Source organism: Macrobrachium nipponense, chromosome 43 (genome assembly GCF_015104395.2).
Source record: "Macrobrachium nipponense isolate FS-2020 chromosome 43, ASM1510439v2, whole genome shotgun sequence".
NCBI lineage: Eukaryota > Metazoa > Arthropoda > Malacostraca > Decapoda > Palaemonidae > Macrobrachium > Macrobrachium nipponense.
In genome coordinates, this window is record NC_061104.1 from 4,707,780 (window position 1) to 4,734,525 (window position 26,746).

Genomic DNA, 26,746 nt, shown 5'->3' on the forward strand with positions numbered 1-26,746 from the left:
AGCCACTGAGCATTCCCAAGGTGGTGGTTTTATACAGATAACTTATTTTTTTTTTTTTTTTTTTTTTGTCTTGTGACAAAAATAAAAATTCTAATTTGGATAGGTCAGTACATACCCCGATTTCGGAGCTTTCAAGCTGGATTTCCTTGTTAGTCTCAAGTTTTTGCAGTTTAAGGCACTTGGTCGAGTATTCAGTTAGGTTCGTTGACTACTTTCTAGAAAACACTATGTATTCCGATTCTTCAGCCATTTGCATACCTTTATACATACAAGACATGAATGTTTAGGGATGATAATTATATGCAAAACTCGTAAAGTAACAATTTATTATAACTGACATGGACAACATAACACTTAAGTATTAATGTAAAAAATATCGGTCACTCAAGATATTTGAGGATGTAACTTTTAATATCGCTGAAGTTTGAACAAATATTCAACACATAAATGAACATAAAATATATTACATGACAAAGTATTACATATGAGGTATAGAGAACACTAGGTTCTATAAGGCCCAGTTTTAATACATGTTGCACAGTAGTATTAGTACATGTTCTATACTGCACATTGTAAAATTATTATTATTATTATATTCACAAACATACAAACTTCTTAGAAATTTCAAACAAAAATCTCATCCTTTTGTGACTTCATCAAATGCCTATTTCCTTTGTGGAGTAAGAACAAGACACCTACACTTGGTTTGGTCTTTTTTTGAGAGCGCATATAATTACTAGTTCCACTAAAGTTCCGAACCCCTCGAAGTACTTTCCTTGGCCTCGCTTCCCTCTGCAGCTTTGCCTTCTTTCAGTTGCTTCATCTTTTCTATTAGCGCTGTGTCCTTCCAGGCCTCGATTGTAAGTGCTGGCAATTCAGAGCAAGACAGCAGTGGATTTCTGTAGAAAGAAAATTAAGTTTTCCATTTGCTTGTCCTCTTCTGTCGGCTTAAAAAGATTGTCAACTATGAAATAAGGTTAGCTTTACCTTATATTGATAAGAACACATATCCAACCAATCTAACTCAGAATTATGACAGAAATTTCTATATACAGAATATAAAATTTAGGAGAAAGGCCAAGCACTGGGACCTGTGAGTCATTCAGCGCTGAAAGAGAAACAAGAGTATAGAAAGTTTTGAAAGGTTTAACAGGAGGAAAACATTGCAGTTGCATTATGAAACCATTGTTAGGAGAGGGTGGATAGCAAGAAGGAAGAAAGAATATGAACAGAGGTACAGTAAAAGGAATGAAACAGGTTGCAGCTAAGGGCTGAAGGGATGCTGGAAAGAACCTTAAGTAACACCTACAGTATACTTTGTGGGGTGCACTGACAGCACTACCCCATTACAGGGGGATTTCTTGACATTTAATGGGAAAATGCCACCAAATCAAAAAAAATTTCGTACTGAGTGCTATCAGTTTTTTCAAGTCTCTATATCAAATATGAAACCATGTCTGAGATGAAGTAAACAGTTAAAAAGTTAAATAAATTCAATCTTAATTATTCCAAACATAGGGTATGTTTGAATGATTATGGTGGTGTCCAGTTCTAATCTTAAGGTGCTTCCACCTTAAGTAAACAATACCCTAAAGGTCACTGCAGAATTCTTCATCTGGTTAAGCATAGCACTTAATCAGAACAGCTATAAATTACATGGAGCAGATGATTAAGTCTACTATAACCTCTTTTGCCCTGTTGATACTTGAAGCTGTCTGAATACATAAGTTCAATCTCCAATTAGTCTTCAGTGTTAGCATAGTATTTCTGTACTAGAGCTGAACATATTAATATTAAGAATTAGAGGATTCACAGCAATCTAATTTACCCATTGTTCTTGTGATAACTGAATAGGAGGAGGCAAGTTTCAGTTCTTGCAAGATTTTATTTCATTCATGATAAATTTGAGTCATTTGATGGTCAAGATAATCTACATCACATCACATTTTGTGTGATTTGATGGTCATGTTTATATACCTGTACCACACTGCATTATTTCAAGCAATCTGATGATCCACACTGCACTATTTAGTAAGATTTGCTGGGCATGTTCATAAACTCAACTGCAGTGCCAGGAAATGAGTTTTCCTCTTTCACGAAGACATCAATAAAAATATTAAAGAATTAGACCCAGCCCCTTTCTACATATTTCTGTAATTAGACTTCAGTGGTTTCTCTAACACCAGTACAGTATACATACTGGCTAGCAGGAAAAAAAAAACACTATTCTAGTACTACTTTTAACTAGACCCAGATTCAGCTTCACTGAAACTATCCGAGCAAACTAATTTAAAGTACAGGAATTTTGTTGGGATAGCACCAGAAGAGATAATGCAATATGAAGGCATGAAAGCTTCCAATGCTCATGATGACAAAATGGATTTAAATAAACTTTATGAAGTCTTGTCTGTGGTTCATGAAACCGCACACAGATAGCTCAGTGTTGGAAAAGTATTAGAATGTAACGAAGAGCAAGGATTCTAACAGACAACAACTGGTCACATAATCAAGGGACTTCCAAACAAATAAAGCCTCAAGGATCCTGGGTATATGTGCTATAAGCTGTTATAGAGTAATTGCCTTCAAATACAGGAAATATGTAGATAAAAGTCAAGGCCATTTTATTTTAAGATTAATATGAATTAGGCTATTTACAAGTCTACACCAGCAGTAATGGTTTGTGTATGGTTTATCTACAAGTGAAAAAAATGAAGGCCTGTAATATGTTACATGAAAATTAGTCTTCAGCTAGATTAAACATGCTAGAGCACACTGTATGAAATACATATAGTGTTACTATCCCTACCAAGAAGATTACTTAACTATTAGAAATCTACCTAATCTACTTATAGTAACTACTCAACCTACGAAATAAACCACTACACTATGTTAACAGGGCACAGCTATCATCCCATAAGAATTTAATCTAACAAAACATGTTCCAATATTTCATTTTGGTAATTTAGAGAATTTCAGTGCAAAACCCCCGGCACCTGTTTTAAGTTTGTGATATATAAAGTAGCATAATGCAATCCCCATGCAAGTTCCACTTGAAAAAGTAAAAGATGAGTTTAGGTAACTCTTAACATCCACGATAGTACATACGTATATACATTAATGAACTGCAAAAAAAAAAAATTAAAAAAAAAAAAAAAAAGAACATATACAAAACAAATTACTTACGTTTCTGACACAGGCAGGAAAGCATTGGTAGGTACATTCTCAACAGGCAAGTTATTGCAAAGCAATCTCGCTAAGGAGGACTGCTTAATCCATGCCTTCTGCTCCACAGTCAGCATACTAGTTTCATGCTCCCAGAACAGACGGTTACCAGTCTTCAAGCGCGCAAATTGGTCAGCCTGAATCGAAAGTTCTCTCATTATGTACTGCATATGAATTACAATAAGCTTTGGCTTTAGTATACTATTTTAAATAGTACTGTATTAGCTTTCTAAGAGACAAACCTATTACTCATAATAGTATAGTAATAAATTAGCTGTTATAAGTTTTTCAAAAATTACATTACAACTTTTTATTAAGTACTGCAAGATAGCAAGACTGATTAAAACACTGAACATTTGACAATTACCCTCAATGACGATATTCAAACATATCTTAAAAGTAATGGAGTATTAAGAATACATAACTAACAGCAAAACTGATTCCTCTAAATGTAAACAACCTATAATCATTAAAAAACAGCACAACAAATTTTAACTTCTTAACCTCACTTAGTACTTACAACCAAACATGACAGCGTTTTACCGATGACGGCCCCTTCCATAGGAGTCTCAAAAACAGCAACCTGAGGGTCTATGTCATCCATCTCATCACTTCAACATGAAAAAATAAAAATAGAGTTTCTATAATGAAGAAAATGTCCACTACAATGCACTTTTAGTATCATTGATTTGAATTTACCCCAATTTCATGTGAAAAGGAAGATCTACTTACTCATAAAGAACTTTGAGCTCTGCCACCAGTTCCTTGGAAAGACCCCTTTCAAGATCTTCCCAGGTGTTGTACTGTTTGTCATTATCACAGAACCTCCTCCATACCAAATAGCCCACCACACCTGGGAATAGGGAATAGTTCTATAATGTGCGTAATACCTTTCTGCACAAGATATATTCAACTAAAATTTATCTCAAGTTTTTAAGTTTTCAACAAAAGTTGGTTTGTTTATATAAAATTTCAAATGAAATTTTTTGCTTGAAGTTTTGAGCTTGAAAGCAGACAAAAGATTCATACATGTATTCTTAAAAGATCATTACACTGCAGGTAAAGCCATTAAGGACAAAATCACCAATATCTTTTAATTCATTGAACCACTGTTCACAGTAGAGTACTCTATAAATTTTAACCATCATGAACCACAAAAATTCTAGTACTTAAAATGTCACAATAAGGCTCCCAATAAGGCTGATTTTGTTTAAGAGTTTATAATATAAAATAATGTGGATTCATTAAAAAATGTACAAGGAAATTAAAATTAAAATTTTGATTCTCAAGTACCCTTCTGCTTAACAATTGGTCAGCAGTCTGCCACATGATCTGGCTAAAGGTGGGTCTCCATTTGGTCTGGTGAACTAAAGCTTCCATAATGATGGGATAGATAACAAATGAGCAGCTGTTACCTCTAATGGGTGGTTTCTCTCACCAACAGAGCAGAATTGTCATCTTTAGAGAATCAGTGCTGTATACGTACTATAAACACATTGGTTATCTGAATCAACAGCTGGTTTGCAGACATTTAAAAGATTAAATTACACTACATCAATACTCAATTAGTCTACCATAATTTACAATACCTTTTCCCTTCTAATTTCACCTTACCCTGGCTTAATAAATTACCTTGGTCTCTGCTGCGCTGAACATCCATAGCCAAGTAGTCATGGTAATCATCTTCTCGAATGGAGTCGTAATGAGTTGACTCAGCCAATTCACTAGGTCCCCATTCTGCCTTCCATTCGGTATACATCTGTATGAAAAGTGCATTTTAGTGGTTTATTTAAATACTAGTGATACACAATTTGGAGTGAGGAATTTACGAGCTTCAATTTGTTTAAAATTTGGCTTGCTTCGGAAATTCTTTTAAAGCTTCCTATGAAATTTATAATCCCCCGATTATGTTTGATATGTTTATTTTCACTTCTAATACCTTGGTCTTTGGACTCACTAAGTAAGAGAGGAGTCAAAATCTTCAGTGCATTTTACGTTTGGACCCTAAATTTTAAAAAAGCCATGACTATACGTAGTTGGGCCAGTCATCTTAAGCATTCATGATGTTAGGACTTCTGTCATCAAACACACTAAAAACAAAACTAGGAAAAAGCACCATTGAGTACTAAAATGAAAATGTAATTTCAACTGAAAGATACATCTAAACTAAGCACAGTGCTGTAATCTCCTATCATGCAAGATTTCAAAAACATAAGATGGAAAGAAAAATAGAAAAAGAATGACCTACAGCAGGATTTCTGTAAGATGAGGATGCAAAGTTAGCCAGAACACCAGGGTTGACCTCCTTTATGTAACCAGAGCCTGGACCTGTAGAGCCTGGATTGAGGGAATGCTTCTTGACGAGTTCGTCTCCCATAAGAATTGGCAGGTACTCTCCGTAGGTGATATGGTTGTACTGGGCGATGGTCATTCGTCTAAAATGGAAGAGTAATAAAGAATGATGGCTTTATGTATAATCAGCTTATCTAAAAAGGAATAGGTCATAAAAACTGTTTATTTTATTGTGCACTTAAATGAAACCATAAGTCACTTACAACCATCTTTCACAGGGAACCATTATTTTTTCATTCATTGTTGTTCTGTCACAAAACTAATATACTAGAAGACAATCATTGTTTTCATAATAATAGACTGCACCAATTTCATACATTCATATTAATCTATAATTGGACTTCACTGTTCTCATGCTATTTAATAATTCCATGATCGACTTCACTATTCTCATTTTAGGTCAATTCTCCCAAAACTATACTTTCAAGAATTTTAATGAGAACTTCCCCACTAGAATTTTACTACTTATTTTGATAGCTTAACATCAACACATCTGAAATTACCTATGCAATTTAAACTGTTCCTACTTAAGCAGCCTCATAAAAGCACACCCAAAGTTAAAGTTAAGTACAGGCAGTCCCCCGGTTATGACGGCGGTTCTGTTCTTGAGACGTGTTGTAAGCCGAAAATAGTCGTAAGCCAGAACATTTAAAAAAAATCCTAAGAAAACCTTACTTTTAATGCTTTGGGTACATTGAAAACTATGTAAACTGCATTCTTATTGCATTTTTCATCAAAAAAACCTTCAAATATTGATTATTTTGCATTTTTGGTGTCAAATTTCATCTGCCAGATGAGCGTTGTAGGCGTCGTAACCCTGGAATATAATTGAGAAGCACCTTAACCTCAGAACGTCGTAACCCGAATCCATCGTAACCCGGGGACTGCCTGTATATCTTAGTTTTACCAGACCACTGAGCTGATTAACATCTCTAAGGCTGGCCCGAAGGATTAGATATTTTTACGTGGCTAGAAACCAACTGGTTACCTAGCAACAGGATCTACAGCTTATTGTGGGATCCGAACCACATTATATATCGAGAAATGAATTTCTATCACCAGAAATAAATTCCTCTGGTTTCGCACTGGCCAAGCCGAGAATCGAACTTCAGACCACCGGATTGGTAGCAGAGCGCGAAATCCACTCGCCCAAGGAACTAAGCACACCCAAAGGTACCATAATATTAAGTTAATCTCACCAGTTACACAAATTAAAAATTATAAATGTGTTTTATTAAACACTTAATCCATAACAAAAGTGATTCATTTCTACTTTTAAATCTATGTTCCAGCTACACTATTATTAGTTCAGATCCTGTCTATACTAAAACTATCCAAAGACCATCTATCCAGCTAGTTTTCATCAAGTTGACTCGCATGAAACGATGCAACTAAGCTTCAAAATCTCATTTTGTAAGACACATCAGGAACATTTTCAAGAATCAGTAACAACTTGAAACCTCTGAAATATCAATGTGTAAACTTGACCAAATCATTAAATTAACTAACTTACCTGGCTTCATTGTAGAGGAGAGCATCATCAAAATGAGGGTTCAATTCAGCCAGAAGGTCAGCAATGCGATTATGCTCTAATAACAGCAATAACTTGAGGCCTTCAATCTGTTTTAAAAAAGGTAGATTTAGTAAACTTATTGTATGTAAAGGATCAAAATACCCATACTATGAAAAATTTAAAAATGAAAGTGGTTTCGTAAATGTATTAGTATACGTAAAGGATCAAAATTCCCATATAACAACCATCTATTAATACTATCAAGAGGGCTATAAAAACTCGTAGGGTAAAACTGACTATTGGTAGTTCCCTTTAACCTAGAAGGGGCATAAGAAGTTGAAGCTTTCCTCGACTTGGATTATTGTTCTCATTAGGGCATTCCTGTTGGCTTAAAAGTAAGCTTGCCAGTCCTAAATTATATACAAAAGTCAGAAGAGCCAAAGCTGATGAAATGGGTATGAAAGCTTGAATCAACTTCATTGCTTCAGGGACATGAGCAGATTAAATAAATTGTCTTACCCAGTCTCCACTGGAGAGTTTGAAACACCCTTTCAGAGACTCAGGAGCTCCACATTTTGTGTCTTCAGATTTCTTTTCTACCTTTTTGTCATCAGCATCCTCATCATCTTCATCCAATCCAGGTGCTCTGAAAATTCAAACAGGAGTAGAACTTACTACCTATATGCTTTTAATAGTTTTTCCCTTAAGAAAACCCTAAATACTGAATTTCCACAAAGAACTGCCAACATCATTCACACAATATAACACATACATAAGAACTCAAAATGGAGAATACAAATAAACTTTTAAAAAACATCCAAAAAATATGTATGCTTATCTCATCAAATACATAAACTTGGAACTGGAAGCCTTTTGTGCTCCAGAGTAATTGATAGGCATAGTTCAGGTTTCTGTGGTAATACGTACTTATACTACTTTTAAAATATTTGTTGTAAAGACATGTCATTTACTTCTGGAGCACAAGGAAATACCAATACGAACCAGAAATTTAACAGTACAAGGTCAAGAGAAATGTGTCACGCATTCTGAAAGCTATAGGTTCCCCAAACACTGACTACTCTAAGTAAAATTACTCCTGAAAATTAACTGCATTCACCAGAGATTACAAAATGTACTTACTTGAGGTAACCAAAGTATCCAGTTTTCCTTGTGAAGGCTACCTTATCTGTATGGCCATACACAGGGGATGCGTCAAGGAATGTCGATACAGTTGAAAGAGTTTCTCGATGACCTGTCAAGAGAATTTTGCCTTGAGAAATTTTAAATAGTTTATCTAGATGGATAAACAGTCTTTAAATACGTACACTATATTTAATATATTATAGTTTTAAAAATTTCAAAGACTTGTTGCAAATTTATTATCACCTCCAAACAATTAGGACAAGCTAGTTTTTTATTTTGCTAACTATATTACCTATTTGACCCCAATACCGTTGTCACGAAGGGCAACCAACTAAAGTTCAAACAAAATTATGCTCCTCTGATGTTACAAGATTTCTCAAATAGGGAATAGCATCAACAAAGTTATCTGGGCCACTTCAGTTTCTGGCAATAATGTTAATGCATAAGCACAATTCAGATTATAGCAGCGTGCATTATCTGTAGCAGTGATCTTGAGTATATACATATATATAAATAAACATAATGCAGAATATGCAAAACAATCACAGGCAATACATACCAAGAATGGCTTGGGCACGAGCAGACCTCCTGAAGTTTATGCAAGGTCGAGTCGAAAAGAGGGCATCATTCTTATCAACTTGAATTGGCTCACAATCCTCAGCTTCAGGGGTAGCACAGCAATCTATGTTGTCAGCCAATGGGGACTCCTGTGCAAAAGAATTATAAAAAGGCAATTTAAAACCTACATTTGCAGAACCATAATTTGAAACCCTTTCCAATGACAACATTTACATTTTTCTTTAATTGCAAGTTTAACAAACAAAAATTACAAAACTTAACACCAAAGATTTACAAAGCATTGTTCTAACATTTAACCAAATAGTGCTTAAAATGAAACTATAAATTCAGCAAGCTTAGTCCTTTTTTTACAGTCATGCAGTAGTAGGTGTGCTTACTATTACTATGTCCAAAAATTTCCCAATTTGAGTGATATATTCATACTAACTTCCATTCTTCCTGAAGCAATCTGAAAGCCCAACTTCACTGTTCAGTAGTTAGTACATATATGAAGTACTAGTACAGTATACTTTGAAAACATTCACAACGACCAATTAATGAAACCCAACACTCACAGGAATACTGAAGGTGTCCCTCTGAACGAAGTGGGCCCATTCAGTGAAGATCCCGTACACTGTAGGCTTTTTCAGGTGTTTCCTCAAAACTTCAGCAACTGTTCTGGCAGATGGAAGTTTCTTCCCATCATTCACCGAAGACCGAATTGTAAATCCTGAAATAAAATGACACTAAACTTCAATACCTAAAGGTAAGGACATAATATTGTGTGGGGGTACTAAAATGTGGAATACTTTATTTGCCTTGATCTAAATGAAGTTTTACCTTCCTGTGATATAATTTTGAAGTTACTGAGAACAAACTGTTAAAATACCCATTCTAAACAGCTGAAAATGAACAATGCCTCTGAATAACTACACCAGTACCATCATAATATAAATTGTATGAAAAATAGAGCAGTTTTATGTCTAAGGACTAAGTGAACATTCTCATTTACAATGCAGACAAAATTCCTTAGTAAAGCTAAGCTTTTGAATACATATATTATGAGGATCCACACAAAACTTATCAGAATAATTTTTCCATAAATAGCTACCCTAGTAGAACCACCTGGAGGCAAACTTGACCTTTAGGGTCTCAGGGGCCATCACATCCAAAATCAAGTTCAAGATGAGGGCCAAATCCATTCATCTTTTGTCTTTTCCATGTTTGTCCCATCAGCAAGTTCATACTACCAATATAGTCTCATTTGAATTTAAACTCTTTCAATGTACAAAGCACGACTGAACCCTACTTACAAAGCCATACTTGGTTCAGAAAATAAAATTCATTCAAAATAGAGGGTATAAAATTCATGAACAAGGTTATAGCTGTAGCTAATTTAGTTAGGACCAACATGGGGCCAAGTTACAAAAGCCAGATCATGGCAGCTGCTCTTTCAACTACTGTGCCAGCATCCAGTAATCAGTGGGCTAAGAACTTTGGGAAAGGTGTCCTAAAGCTCAAAAAGTATGTAACTAGAGTACTCATTCATTAAAAGGGACTTTAAACTAACCATCCTTTCCAGCTGCTGCCGGTTGTAGACGAAGAAACTTTGACCCAACCGAACCCAAGTCAGGTGACTCTTGATTGATACATGATCCATCCACGTTGGGATAAGGGGACCCCACCATACATCTGAAGGACATCACTGAAAGAGATGAAAAACCAGATATACATTATATGAAAACTATATTACTCCTAAGTACAGTATGGGTGTTATAACAGCATAAAGAACCTTCAGAGAAATTTACAACAAACATTTACAGCACTCTCCATATTCCTGAGATGATGAAGTACTAAAATTCACTCACCCAGCCCCATTTCCTCTGCGAGTTCTTTGTCAAGGTTGATGAGAGGCACAACGTGTTTCTCAAGCCCTTTGAGAAGCCAGTCCCCAGGACATCTTTTGCCCACCCTAGTCTTCCGGATCATGTCCACTATAACCTTTGAAGCATCTTCCAAGAGCTGGCCAGTTCGAGTGACCTTCAGGGAAAAAAGAAAATTTTATGCATTTTTGAGAAGAAAGGTTGAGTACTTGAGTATTTTTTGCTTTGGTTAATGCCTGTTTTTAAGTCAAATAACAAAAATCAACTTTCACAACTTTATAAATTATTCACTGCACTGTCAAACTTTGAGTTTACTGGCATACTAGACTGCCAAAAGTCAAGACATCTCATTCCATTTCAAAACAGTTAATACCCACACTAAGCAGACCTTTGATCTTATCAGCTACCATATTTTTTTTTCTGTTTAAGTGTCTAGTACAGGTAGATTTAGGTGAGGAATTAAGTGGAATTGCTGTTAGCATATCTATCTAAAAAATATTCCAGTGCAGATATAATACACAGTCTCCTTTACTTAAATGACTTAACATCTCTGATAATCATGCATTATTGTATGTATATACGTATATAAATATACACTTTATATCTCAGGGTATACTTACGTTTACTAGGAGAGGAGATAGCTTGTACGGTTTCTTTTCTTTGTCCTCTGTGGCCCATCGTTCAAGAACGGCTTTCTTGGTGGCCTCGTAGCCTTGATGTAGGAGACTCCCAGCGGATCTGGCATATCCTACCTCAATGCACTCCCCTTCTCTGTGGCCAAAGGATGCTGAAAAATAGGATTTGGGATGATTTTCCACTTCTTGAGACAATAAATCAAGCCCCATTATTGGCCTAGAATGGAATATAAAATTTAGGCCAAAAACTGGGACTTATCAGGTCATTCTGTGCTGAAAGGGAAATAGAGTCTCAAAAGTGTTAAAGGTATAGTGGGTAACAGGAGGAACACCTCACAGTCATACAGTACTATGAAACAATTGTTAGGTGGAAAGTAAGATGGATGACTGTTCATATTAGAATATGAACATAGAATATGAACAGATACTGTACAGTATAAGGGATGAAAGGGGTTGCAGCTAAGAGCCCAAGGGACACCGCAGAGAACCTTCAGTAATGCTTACAGTGCATCATGCGAGATTCATTAATGGCAATACCCCTCCCCCTTAGGGAACACCATTAATGAAGAAAAAAAATTACAAGAATAAAATATACATAAAACTGTTTGGTAAACCTCTGTTGAGAATGTAAGAAGAATGTTCCACAATAAACAGTTTCTGAGTGAGAATGAACTCCATGTTACTCCAGATTAAATTGAACAATTTCTTAAAAGATAAAAAAACCACTTGGAAAGTCAGATGCAAAGATTTCTCCAACCATATGACAGAATTTTATAAATTTTATTTCCAAAACAGTCAGTTCTTTTACTTTCATGGTACAGTACCATCCCCTTGTTACTTTAAAAAAGCACCTACCAAAGGCCAGTTTTTAATCCTCTCTCAAATGAAATTACCAAGTAGATAATCAAGGCAATTCTATTGACTCCAACATCAACATAAAGTAACCTTTACCTAAGGTAAGTTGTTATACAGCCACTGATCAAGAAGAGTTTAAATTCCGTACAAGCATATACCAATTACTTGCACCCTCTTTAACCTAATGGCACAGAAATTATTGGGAAATATTCTAGAGAAAAGAGTAAAAAATGTGCTGAAGAAAGTTTTCTGTACACCATATCATGCGTATGAGACGCAGCCCATGAAACTTTCAGCCATGGCCCGCTGGTGACCCATCCTATATCATTGCCAGATGCATGATTATGGCTAACTTCAACCTTAAATAAAATAAATACTACTGGGGCTAACAGGCTGCAATTTGGTAGGTTTGAGGATTAGTGGGTGGATGAACAACATAACGATTTGCAGCCCTCTAGCCTCTGTAGTTTTAAGATCTGAAGACAGAAAAAAGTTGCTGACGGACAGACAAAGCCATTACCAGATTTCAGCGATCTTTGCTCAAAATACAACACAATTACCAACTGCTATCTCACATCTTGGAAAACACAATCCTCTAGTATATTTCTCGGGTACCTGGGACATTCGCCATCAAATGATTCACAGAGTAATTCTATGAAGATAAATTGTTAAAGCAATATTAACCGACTTATTGAATTTGGTTAATATCTTAACTTGCTAAAGTACTTTATTTGCTTAAATGAATTTTATCTATATATACAACCACAATTATACATACACAACGTATCAAATAATATTCACATTCATACACTTACATACACTAATTATTGTACACACACTATCAATTATCATATACGCATACATTTACATATATAATTATTGTACATATAATACATAGTACATGTAATTATATCTATATCTATATCTATATATATATATATATATATATATATATATATATATATATATATATATATATATATATATATATATATATATATATATATATATTCTAAGCAAATTACCAGACCAGAAGAAAACTTTCACTAGCCCCCAAGAACCGCAACTCACTCGATAAATAAAGCACAAAGGAAAAATTCACTGGGCGAATCGCCGAGTCATCGGAATGGAAAGTCTTGCAATAAGCGCAAATTGTAGTGTTTCCAGATATTCATAATAAAAAAAGATGAAAAAAGTGTCCACGCTTTCACAGTCTTCCATGAGATAGTGAATACTGATGGAATTGCTTTTTTTATTCCTGATTGTGGAAATGTTAATTCAGTGGTTAGCCTATTGTGGGAATTTAAACTATTGTCTCAGTCTATTGGTATAATCCATGGTTAAGCGGCCCACACACGCTCAAATTTTTGGTCAAATTTTTTTATGTCAAACTTCTCATCAAATTTTCATTTTGCTCCCGAGTGTCATCATGGATGCATATACAGCGTTGGCTCTTGGCTTAGCGTTGAAGAGCACACACAAACGAAAGAGACGAAAGTGGTTCCAGCAATGGCATTTGTGTCGTGAACGATTTGGTCATGCTCCTTTATTAAATGAACTGAGAATTAGTTCCAAGTCGTGGTAAACTTCTATAAACATCAATAAGCTCAAGAAGAAATTTCTTTTCATGTTTTGTTGGAGCCATGATGACGATAAAGCCGCGCACGTCCTCCTAAGATTATGTCTAATCACTAACTAATTTGCGCAAATTATTGCTAGGTACCCCACACGCACAAATTATTTGACGTTGGCTCAAAAAATATCTACTGAAATCAGATCAGTAAAAAATTTGACATCAAACCTTTTAGGCCATCAAATTACGCCACACACGATCAAATTCATGTCAAATAATTTGACATAAAAAAATTGGACCAAAAATTTGAGCGTGGGGGTGGGGGCCGCTTTAGGCCTATTGTGGAATTAAAATAAGTCATTAGCCTATTAGTATTAACTATGGTTAAGCCTACTGTGGAATTATGGTAGAATAATTAATCTATTGGCACTATTCATCATTAGGCCTATCGTGGAACTAAAAGTAGAATCGTTAGCTTATTGGTACTATTCATGACTAGGCCTACTGTGGAATTAAAGTAGAATCATTAACCTATTGGTACTATCCATGGAAGTAGCCTACTTAGTAACCTACTGGCATTGAGTTCGTCTTAGCTTTGATGTTTTTAAAATAACTGAAACAGCGATATCGTAATTAGGCCAAAACAATGCATAAAAATAATTATTTTCTCAATAGACCTCTTTGAAACGCGGCAGAAATGAGTTTTTATTCGTGTAAAACCAACTACTATCTGTACATCGTGCGTACGATTCTGTAAGAAAAAAAAAAAATTGGTATCTTGCGCGGCCAAATATATATATATATAAACACGATGCGACGGTGGGATTTTCCGAGACTTCTATCAGACGGGAAGTGGCGCCACTTCAAGCGATCCGTGACCGGCGATAAATTGCGGTACATGTGATTGCGGTAGATAGCCGTGGTTATCTATCTGTAACTGGACGTTTATAACCAAGATATGTCATGTAAACTGTTACTTGACCGTTCTTGCTCAAATAGAAGCTACTGATACACACCGACACTTGACCGTTATAAGGTTCTGACAAAGTCCCTGACTTCCATAAACTATGGTTCCAAAAACAAGTACAGGCTACTGACAGATAAGTCGTCTGACACCTGCATGCCACTCGTATAAACTCTTACTTGACCGACAGAAGATGCTGATATACACTGTCATTTGACACCTAAAAAGCTACTGCTATACACAGTCATTTGACACCTAAAAAGCTACTGATAAACACTGTCATTTGACACCTAAAAAGCTACTGATATACACAGTCATTTGACACCTAAACGCTATTGATATACACTGGCATTTGACACCTAAAAGCTACTGATATACAATGGCATTTGACACCTAAAAGCTACTGATATACAGTCACTTGACACCTAAAAAGCTACTGATATACACAGTCACTTGACACCTAAAAAGCTACTGATATACACAGGCATTTGACACCTAAAAGCTACTGATATACACAGTCATTTGACACCTAAAAGCTACTGATATACAGTCATTTAACACCAAAAAGCTACTGATATACAGTCATTTGACACCTAAAAAGCTACTGATATACACAGTCATTTGACACCTAAAAGCTACTGCTGTACACTGTCATTTGAATGTTGTAAGGGTTCATAGTAGTGCATCTTGACTATTATAAACTATAAAGCTATTAAAAATAAACTTAAAAAGTACAGGCTACTGATAATATACTGCCATTTGCCACCTATAACCTACTATAGTCTAGTTTTTTGTAGTCAGTTCACTTATGCGTCTTTGCTATCTTTATGAAACAGGATATCACTCAATCTTCTATAAATAGCAAATACATATAATTTTGTATCTACAGATTTCGGTCAGTAAAATGGGTAAAAGTAATTTAAATTGCAAGGTCTTTTTATATCATAAATCAAAGGTTTTCAGCGATAATCTAGGTTTTCGTCACTACAGTGAATGAAAGCTTTCTCCAAAAGGAGTTCGATAGCTCTATTCAAACAGAAGAGTGATATAAATTAAGTTACTACTAAAAGATTGGTATAATTAGCTCACATTAACTCCATGAGATTAAAGGACGAGAATGGTAACGAGAAAAAGGAGCGAAAAATTGCTACACATCTCTGAAATTAAAACTAGGCCTACGCAAAATGAATAAAGACTCCCTATTAAACTAAAACCAGTGACTTTACAAGTCAACTGGGGGTGTTGACTTGAGAAACTACTGAATGGCCGTTTCCAAAAATAAACCAAGATGGGTTTTAATGATAATCTACAACGGAATCTGACCTACATTTAGTATTTATTATCGAAAGCATCTAAGACATTCCTCCTTAAGCCTGAGAGAGAGAGAGAGAGAGATAGAGAGAGAGAGAGAGAGAGAGAGAGAGAGAGAGAGAGAGAATGCTGTTTGGTATGCATCCTAGAAGATTGAAAAACAAGATAACAGTGACAACTCGTGGTTTGGCAGGGTAACTTAGGCCTAGTGTGGACCTCCTGAGGATTTCAAACCAACAGACATCTCACAGAACTAGTCATTAGCCGAGTTGAAGTTTATATCGTGATAATAATAATTAATAATGTCGAAATACCAAAGTTTATCATACCAAACTACAAGTCTGATTATGGTTCAATTTTTAGGTCTATAACAAAATCAAATAACTTTTCACTTATCAATATCAGTATTCAACCAACATGGATCTAATTCCAGCAGATTTAATTATTTTTCTTTCCAGGATGATTCTCTCTACCATTCTTGGAAATTTAACAGTCATGGCGGTATGGAATTGTGGTTAATTTCAAAAGTTTCATTTCCAAGCGTATACATAGGCCTACGACAAGTTAATATATCTAAGGGATTTCCAGGGGCCTACAAAATACAAGACAACAATATAAAATCTACGAATGTTTTCCCCTATAAAACCAGCTCTAATCAGTGCTAGTTCTACTAGAATACAAACAATACGGGAATAAACAATTACTTTAACAACTGAACCCTGAATTAAAGACGCACACTTAAGAGTATCCTAACACTTATATAAAAAATAAACCTGCCTTTGTGAAAAAAAATCAACATTATTAAGTGCTGGCACAAGTAGGCCTATGAAATCAACTCGCATAAGATCTCGTACTAAGGATAATGGCAGCTACTTTTAAAAGTCTGAAGTTAAAAGAAAGTGTGGACCACTGAAATAAAAAAAAAAATCTAAAAAAAAAGTAAGGACATCGGTCTAGCGTTAACCAGGCACTAGGGCGAACGGGTCATCAGGCTATACTAATAACAGGTGAAGAGAGCCTTGGACGAAACAGGTTTTTAAATGACCCCACAAACAACCCCCATAGCGTGTCTGCCTTCCCCCACTGGTTGGGATCAAGGAAAAGTCTGACACTCGAGACTTGACTGTGGGTAAGCCTGCATTCCTATAGTTTAAGTGGACAGCTCTCTCTCTCTCTCTTTCTCAAACCTTTCTCTTGTGAGTGGAAATACCACGTCAGCATACAGGGTGGCCATAAAATCCCAGTACCGTTACAAGCATCTATTGCTCAGAATGGTACTAGGACTTTGTGGACACCCTGTCATTTTTTCTGTCAAATTGTTTAAGATTTTAATAAGAGTATACTTAAATTGTGCTCGTTTCTTTGGCTTGCAAGTAAATTGTTGACCATAATGTCTTGTATTTGAAAGGTAAATTTTAAGTTTCAACGAATAGGTAAATTGCTTGTTAAAGTTTCGCCTATTTACAGGTAAATTTAAAAGTTTCTTTGCAGGTAAAATATTTCATCAAGGGATATTGTCAAGGTTAAGACAAATCTAATTATGCCAAAGTTATTTTAACTTTAAAATGTTGATAACGCAGCTTAGCCTAAAATTTTAAGGCAATAGACTTATCTACCGTCACGGCGTCACCTGCGGTTAGGTGTCTTTCCTAAAAGGGGAGGGGGTGGAGAAACAAGGGGAAAGGGGTTTAGACCCGTTATAAGACATCTCCGCACCTTATACTTGAAAAGGTTTTTCTCAGCCTAAGCATCAAGTCGTTATATGCAACTATACGTTGCATATAACGACCTTCAAGGAGCAACTAATGTACCCAACTGGCGAATATGAGCTGTAAATGATCAATATAAAGTAAAACGTCTACGACTATAAACTATTATCCATATATTTTATTTGTCGGGACGATATTCTACAACGAGTTCGCTATAACGAGGTTCCATCTTACCGTATATACCGTTATTGCTCGCACATGTCCGTACCGACTAACCCTGACATAACTCAAAATGAAACGCTTTTGAGTGCTTTCGCATGCGTTATTACGCGCAAATTACGGCCTTACGTCCTCATGGATACTTATTTTACAAGTAGTACTTACGTACTAAAACAAACAACGGTTAGTTTTATATTAAAAGAATAAAAAACGATCAGCGACAATCTTCCTCGCTCCGCCACAGTCCCTCAGATAGGTGCTGTCAGTGCGTTGATATCACCGAACAACCGGCAACTTCTATTCCCACTAAGCTTTGCACAATTAAACATGATCCTTACACTCTCCTTAAGGACGTAAAGACTCCTCCAACTCACCATGGACTCCTAACACCAATAATAACGCGAATAATCTAAGCAATGGCACGGCCATGGCGTAAAGACGACACTTGGGAAGACACTGGGAACGAGTTTAACTTCGTCTGTGGTCTGATGTGGACTGAGAAGCCGAAGGGCGAGTTGCCTCTTCTTCACCTGTCACCTCCGAGTCTACGGAGTCCGTGAGGGTTAGGATACGTCGTTTCGGACGTGGAAGTCTCCTAAATCTCAAGTACTCCGGGTTTCAAAGTGTTGAAATGCGTTCTTAAAAGTTGCGATTAAACGCTTTCCAGGTAGCTACGTTGGTGCCTCTGTGTTCCCAGAGGTATAAGAAGTTAAGAATGTTGCTTCATTGCCCAGTGACAGTATTCGTTCCCAAAAGAAGTCGGTATACTCTTCACGAGACATTCTTGACCATACTTGGTACTAGTCTTTAGTACGAACTGACTCTCCTGAAGCTTTTCCCTAATATTTGGCGGGCTAGAATTATTAATGACTAAAGAATTAATATAACAATATTTTTGTATATATTATAAGTAACTCAAGCAACTAAATAAGGCAGTTTACCTCTAAAATGATTGAGAAACCAGGACGCAACAAAGATGATCCACCATTTAATCGACATTCCTCGAAGTTCACTGACCTTTGCAACTCGTCATCGTAAATAACTACAGCCATTACAGTGATAATGATAACGACATTGCAGTGATTATAACGCCTAAAATCATTAATCGACGTTAATTTATATATCAGGATAGTGTATGGACCTCAGACGCCAACAGAGTCAAACAGATCAGGCGGAGGAGATTAGACTGAAAGTGAAAGTGAATGGCAGCCATCTTGGATAGACCTTCTTTTCTCGCGAAAAGGGGTAAAATGTACTTATGTCTAGTATTTATTGCATGTCTGTGGTCGAATGTTGACAGATCGAGTTGGTCTCTCTCTCTCTCTCTCTCTCTCTCTCTCTCTCTACGATTCAAAACTTATAATTTATTCATTATCATCATTATCGATATTATAATTAAGACTATTCATTATCTTTGGCATTATTATTATTATTATTATTTTCCTATTGCCTTCATCAATTATCAATATTTTAATTAAGACTGTATTCATTATCTTTGGCATTATCATTATTATTAGTTTTTTTTTTTTTTTTTTTTTTTTTTTTGCTCTATCACAGTCCTCCAATTCGACTGGGTGGTATTTATAGTGTGGGGTTCCGGGTTGCATCCTGCCTCCTTTGGAGTTCATCACTTTTCTTACTATGTGCGCCGTTTCTAGGATCACACACTTCTGCATGAGTCCTGGAGCTACTTCAGCCTCTAGTTTTTCTAGATTCCTTTTCAGGGATCTTGGGATCGTGCCTAGTGCTCCTAAGATTATGGGTACGATTTCCACTGGCATATCCCATATCCTTCTTATTTCTATTTTCAGATCTTGATACTTATCCATTTTTTCCCTCTCTTTCTCTTCAACTCTGGTGTCCCATGGTATTGCGACATCAACGTCACGTCTGGTCTATTTGCACGTATCACCCTATCCGTTCTGATACCATAGTCCCAGAGGATCTTTGCCTGATCGTTTTCTATCACTCCCTCAGGTTGGTGCTCAGGTAGCTGATGTTTCTTATTATTATTATTATTATTATTATTATTATTATTATTATTATTATTTTCTTGTTGCCTTCATCATTTATCAATATTATAATTAAGACTTTCATTATCTTTGGCATTATTATTATTATTATTATTATTATTATTTTTTATTTTATTTTATTTTTTTTTTTGCTCTATCACAGTCCTCCAATTCGACTGGGTGGTATTTATAGTGTGGGGTTCCGGGTTTGCATCCTGCCTCCTTAGGAGTCCATCACTTTTCTTACTATGTGTGCCGTTTCTAGGATCACACTCTTCTGCATGAGTCCTGGAGCTACTTCAGCCTCTAGTTTTTCTAGATTCCTTTTCAGGGATCTTGGGATCGTGCCTAGTGCTCCTATGATTATGGTACGATTTCCATTGGCATATCCCATATCCTTCTTATTTCTATTTTCAGATCTTGATACTTATCCATTTTCCCTCTCTTTCTCTTCAACTCTGGTGTCCCATGGTATTGCGACATCAATGAGTGATACTTTCTTCTTGACTTTGTCAATCAACGTCACGTCTGGTCTGTTTGCACGTATCACCCTATCCGTTCTGATGCCACAGTCCCAGAGGATCTTTGCCTGATCGTTTTCTTATCACTCCTTCAGGTTGGTGCTCGTACCACTTATTACTGCGAGGTAGCTGATGTTTCTTGCACAGGCTCCAGTGGAGGGCTTTTGCTACTGAATCATGCCTCTTTTTGTACTGGTTCTGTGCAAGTGCCGGGCATTCACTTGCTATGTGGTTTATGGTTTCATTTTTCGTATTGCACTTCCTACATATGGGAGAGATGTTATTTCCGTCTATCGTTCTTTGAACATACCTGGTTCTTAGGGCCTGATCTTGTGGCGCTGTTATCATTCCTTCAGTTTCCTTCTTTAGCTCTCCCCTCTGTAGCCATTGCCAATTGTCATCGCTGGCTAGTTCTTTAGTCTGTCTCATGTATTGTCCGTGCATTGGTTTGTTGTGCCAGTCCTCTGTTCTGTCTGTCTTTCTCCTGTCTCTGTATATTTCTGGGTCTTCGTCTACTTTTATCAGTCCTTCTTCCCATGCACTCTTTAGCCACTCGTCTTCACTGGTTTTCAGATATTGCCCCAGCGCTCTGTTCTCGATGTTTACGCAGTCCTCTATACTTAGTAGTCCTCTCCCTCCTTCCTTTCGTGTTATGTATAGTCTGTCCGTATTTGCTCTTGGGTGTAGTGTTTTGTGTATTGTCATATGTTTCCTGGTTTTCTGATCTATGCTGCGGAGTTCTGCCTTCCTCCATTCCACTATTCCTGCGCTGTATCTGATTACTGGCACTGCCCATGTGTTTATGGCTTTTATCATATTTCCGGCGTTGAGTTTTGACTTGAGTATCGCCTTGAGTCTCTGCATATATTCTTTCCTGATCGTGTCCTTTATCTCTTGGTGTTTTATATCCCCTCCTTCCATTATTCCCAGGTATTTGTATCCTGTCTCATCTATGTGTTTGATGTTGCTCCCATCTGGTAGCTTTATCCTTCAGTTCTCGTTACTTTGCCTTTTTGTATGTTGACTAAGGCGCATTTTTCTATTCCAAACTCCATCCTGATGTCCCCAGATACAATCCTTACAGTCTGGATTAGGGTATCTATTTCCTTGATGCTCTTATCATACAGCTTGATGTCGTCCATGAACATCAGATGGTTGATTCTGTTGCCTCTTTTCTTGAGTTGGTACCCGGCATCCATCTTCTGTAGTACTTTTGTCATGGGAATCATGGCTACTACGAAGAGTAGTGGGGACAGTGAGTCGCCCTGGAAGATCCCTCTCCTGATATTAACCTCTGCTAGTCTTATTCCAGAGCTTGTAAGTATTGTATTCCAGTTGCGCATTGTATTTTTGAGGAAGCTGATGGTGTTTTCCTCTGCCCCATATATTTTCAGGCATTCTATTAGCCATGTGTGTGGTATCATGTCGAAGGCTTTCTTATAGTCTATCCATGCCATGCTTAGGTTGGCTTTCCTTCTCCTACTGTTCTTCATTACCATTTTGTCTATCAGGAGCTGGTCTTTTGCGCCCCTAGACTTCCTTCTGCAGCCTTTCTGTTGGTGGGGATGGTGTTTGTCTCCTCTAGGTAGTTGTATAGCCTTTCACTGATGATACCTGTTAGTAACTTCCACATTATTGGTAGGCAGGTGATAGGCCTGTAGTTACTGGCTATATTTCCCTTACTCTTGTCTTTTTGTACTAAGGATGTTCTTCCTGTGGTCATCCATTTGGGTGCTTGGTGATTTGAGATACAATGCTGGAGTTGTTCTGCTATTCGTGGGTGTAGGGCCTTGAAGTTTTTTGAGCCAGTATCCATGGACTTCATCGGGACCTGGGGCTTTCCAGTTTGGCATTTTCTTTACTTGGTGTCTGACCAACTAAAGAAAATGCCAACTGTTGTCTTCATCACTTATTTATATTAATGATTTGTTTTTACTGTTGTTGCATTTATCATTATATATGAATCATTATATAGTCATTATTACCACTACGTCTTGTCAAATACCCATCATCGAAGAGGAAAATGAATGAAATTGACATAATAGAGTTTGTGTCAAGTTTCAGACAAATTTTAAGGTTTGTGTCATGTTTCAGGAAAGTTTAGGATTTGTGTCAAGTTCCAGAAAATTTTAGGATTTGTGTCAAGTTCCAGAGAATTTTAGGGTTTATGTCAAGTTCCAGAGAATTTTTAGGGTTTGTGTCAAGTTTCAGAAAACTTTAGGGTCTGTGTCAATTTCCAGAGAATTTTAGGGTCTGTGTCAAGTTCCAGAGAATTTTAGGGTTTGTGTCAAGTTCCAGAGAATTTTAGGGTTTGTGTCAAGTTCCAGAAAACTTTAGGGTTTGTGTCAAGTTCCAGAGAATTTTAGGGTTTATATTAAGTTCCAGAAAATTTAGGGTTTGTGTCAAGTTCCAGAGAATTTTAGGGTTTGTGTCAAGTTCCAGAAAATTTAGGTTTGTGTCAAGTTCCAGAAAATTTACGGTTTTTGTAGTTTCAAGAAAACTTAGATTTGTGTCTAGTTCCATAAAAATTTAGGGTTTGTGTCAAGTTCCAAGAAAACTTAGGTTTGTGTCAAGTCCCAGAAAAATTTAGGGTTTGTGTCAAGTTCCAGAGAATTTTAGGGTTTATGTTAAATTCCAGAAAATTTAGGGTTTGTGTCAAGTTCCAGAGAATTTTAGGGTTTGTGTCAAGTTCCAGAAAATTTAGGTTTGTGTCAAGTTTCAGAAAATTTACGGTTTTTGTAGTTTCAAGAAAACTTAGATTTGTGTCTAGTTCCATAAAAATTTAGGGTTTGTGTCAAGTTCCAAGAAAACTTAGGTTTGTGTCAAGTTCCAGAAAATTTACGGTTTTTGTAGTTTCAAGAAAACTTAGATTTGTGTCTAGTTCCATAAAAATTTAGGTTTGTGTCAAGTTCCAGAAAATTTACGGTTTTTGTGAGTTTCAAGAAAACTTAGATTTGTGTCTAGTTCCATAAAAATTTAGGGTTTGTGTCAAGTCCCAGGAAAATTTAGGGTTTGTGTCAAGTTCCAGAAAATTTTAGGGTTTGTATCAAGTTCCAGAAAATAGGGTTTGTGTCAAGTTCCAGAAAATTTTAGGGTTTGTATCAAGTTCCAGAAAATAGGGTTTGTGTCAAGTTCCAGAAAAAATTAGAAATGTGCCAAGTTCCAAGAAAACTTAGGTTTGTATCAAGTTCCAGAAAAATTTAAGGTTTGTGTCAAGTTTCAGTTTAAAACTTAGTTTGTAGTCAAAATTCGAAAAATTAGGTTGTTTGTCAAGTTCCAGAAAACTTTAGGTTGTGCAAGTTTCAAGTTCCAAGAAAACTTAGGTTTGTGTCAAGTTTCAAGAAAACATAGATTTATGTCAAGTCCCAGAAAAATTTAGGGTTTGTGTCAAGTTCCAGAAAAATTTAGAAATTTGCCAAGTTCCAAGAAAACTTAGGTTTGTGTCAAGTTTCAAGAAAACTTAGATTTGTGTCAAGTCCCAGAAAAAATTAGGGTTTGTGTCAAGTTCCAGAAAAATTTAAGGTTTGTGTCAAGTTTCAAGAAAACTTAGGTTTGTGTCAAGTTCCAGAAAATTTTAGGGTCTGCGTCAAGCTTCAGAAAAGTTTAATTTGTGTCAAATTTCAGAAAAATCCCAGATAACTTTACCTAAAGAAGCATTTTATCCTTTAAATCAACCTACAGACATAAAAATACAAAATCTAATATATATAACATATAATATCACCACACAACACCAACCTGACGTCACTACAGGAACCAAACACGTATATACAGACAGAACGAAACTTCCCAACGCAGTATAATCTATAATATCCCAGAGACGCTGCCTCTAGTCCTGGGTCCTCCTACTTCCACCCAAACTTCTGTGACTTGCCCTCCTCACCTCTCACCCCCCTCACCCCCACCCCACCCCCTTTTCCAAACTTCTCTCACCCGATAGCTAGGCAGGAAGGAATATGTCATTTCTGATATAACTTGACGGGGAGTATTACCGGATTGCGAACTTCTGGGTAAACAGACTTAGGAGAAGGCGTATTGACATGACTGGAAAGTGCTTGTTGTGTCCTTCGAAGGATAAAACTGCTGTCTCAGTGGTTTTTTATTGTCTTTGCATGAATATACGATGATAACAAACACAAGATAATAAGAGGGTTTTCATAAGTTAGATCAAAGTTAGATTCAAGTTGCTAATTATAAAAACGTTGCAGACCTTTGAAGGATAAAACGATTATCTTGGTGGTTTTTAATTGCCTTTGTATGAATATGCGATAATAACACGTATACGATAATAAGGAAGATTTTCATAAGTTAGATCAAAGTAAGATTGAACTTGCTATTTATATAGACGATGAAAACTTAACAAAATATGATTATCTTTGTAGGAATACAGCAAATAACAAGGATTTGCATAAGTAAGATTGAATTTGCTATTTATACAGACGATGAAAACTTTAACAAAATATGATTATCTTTGTAGGAATAAAGCAAATTACAAGGATTATTATAAGTAAGATCAACGTAAGATTGAATTTGCTATTTATACAGACATTGAAAACTTTAACAAAATATGATTATCTTTGTAGGAATAAAGCAAATAACAAGGATTTGCCTAAGTAAGATCAAAGTAAGATTCAAGTTGTTATTTATACAGACGATGAAAACTTTAATAAAATATGATTATCTTTATAAGAATAAAGCAAATATATACGATAAAATAAATCCGAGATCCAAACTGCTAATTATATACGTAGATATAGAATACCTTGATAAAATAATTATTAAATAATGAATATACTGACCGCATTTGTTACCAGTCTTATATTCTGCCAATGTATTTAAATTGCTAGAGGAGTTGGACAGCTAGTCGTGTTTATAGGAATGGTGGATGTCATGGACATCGACTATAGATGTGTAGGTCTGCTATAATGTATTGTAGGAGGGACCACCCCGATAAATAGTAGCCCCGATTCGCTAAGAAGGGTGTAGGCCCGTGTAGGGGATGGTGGGGTTGGGAATGGGGTGGGGTGGGGGGTGAGGTTACTAGGAGGGGAGGAGTTTGGTTTTTACAGGAAAACCCCTTTTTTCGAGAACTGACTCCCCAATAGGGAATTGGGGATCGTGGGGTTGGGTAAGGTTTGTGGTTAGGGAAATGGGGTTAGATAAGGTTAGTTGGGTTGGGGAAGAGGTTACTGGGTGTGGGGGGGGGGGGGAAGGTTTGGTCTTTACGGGAAAACGCAAGGAAGAGAGCAACGCCCATTACACCCCCCCCCCCCCCACGCTCCCCATTTCCAATTCTCTCCTCAGGGAGCTTAATTTCATTCGAGAGTCGACGTTCCAAATTAGCGCTCAAAAACTTTTGCGTCTCTCTGGTCCTTTTTTTTGGGGGGGGGGGGGGGTGTGTGGGCGAGGGTGGGCCATTCTTTCTCTTCTGTGGGAGGTGTGGGGGCGAGACGGGCCAACAATTCTTCCCCAACTTGTCCAAGCTTGAAACTCGAGCGGCATTCTCAATGATGATAATTTGACTACAACTGTGCCTAAGAGTTTTCTGGAGACGGGGCAACTTCCAAATTTTTTTTTCTTTTTTTTGCTTTTTTGAGTCCTGGTTACTGACAGAGAATTAGAAGAAGGAGACGAATTAGAAGGATGGATAGACTAGACACAGGGGCGCAGAGAGAGAGTGGGAGAGATGAGAGAGGAGAGACGAGAGAGAGAGAGAGCGAGAGACGAGAAGCTTACCTTACCATACAGCTGGTTCGGGTTGCTCTGGGTCCCTCAGCGTGAGGCACCTCTAATGTCTACCAGAGAATTGCTAACGCATCTTCCGGTATAGAGAGAGAGAGAGAGAGAGAGAGAGAGAGAAGGCTCCGCGGAATTCCAAATCCCGAGGCCTCGCTGAGGACTGTCCGAAAATAAATAAATATCTAAACATAATAATATACACAAATGAATAAAATTTAGTAATGTCAATCAAATTGCAATTGTAAATCAAGGGTACAATGATCTGAAATATATATATTTTTTAATTTTTATATGGACTCCAGTAATATCTACAGCTTATGGAATTACAATATCTTTCGAAGACTAGATCATGTCTTCAGTAAACTTACTCTTGTTAATATTCTTCTTACGATTATTTCGTGGTTCTTTCACCAGACAGCGCAGTTTCTCGTCAACATCTACCACCAGTAACCATCGATTAGCTGTACAATCACAGTCATTCACGTTGACCCAATTTCACTTATCACTCCATCTTTGGGGGTCATGACCTTTCTGGTT

At 36.6% G+C, this 26,746-nt stretch overlaps 1 protein-coding gene across 1 annotated transcript; it reads right to left on the reverse strand.

The window, feature by feature from the left end:
• Positions 1–309: 309 nt before the first annotated feature.
• On the reverse strand, positions 310–18,463 carry LOC135214005 (chorion peroxidase-like). Its single transcript, XM_064248104.1, has 15 exons — positions 18,312–18,463; positions 11,292–11,458; positions 10,657–10,828; positions 10,359–10,493; positions 9,364–9,518; positions 8,790–8,937; positions 8,228–8,339; positions 7,607–7,733; positions 7,088–7,194; positions 5,471–5,657; positions 4,855–4,981; positions 3,955–4,075; positions 3,743–3,833; positions 3,184–3,359; positions 310–899 (listed from the first exon to the last, which is right to left on the reverse strand). The coding sequence occupies exons 1-15, from the start codon at positions 18,364–18,366 to the stop codon at positions 746–748; spliced, it is 2,034 nt and encodes a 677-aa protein (XP_064104174.1). The 5' UTR covers positions 18,367–18,463; the 3' UTR covers positions 310–745.
• Between the last annotated feature and the right edge of the window lie 8,283 nt (positions 18,464–26,746).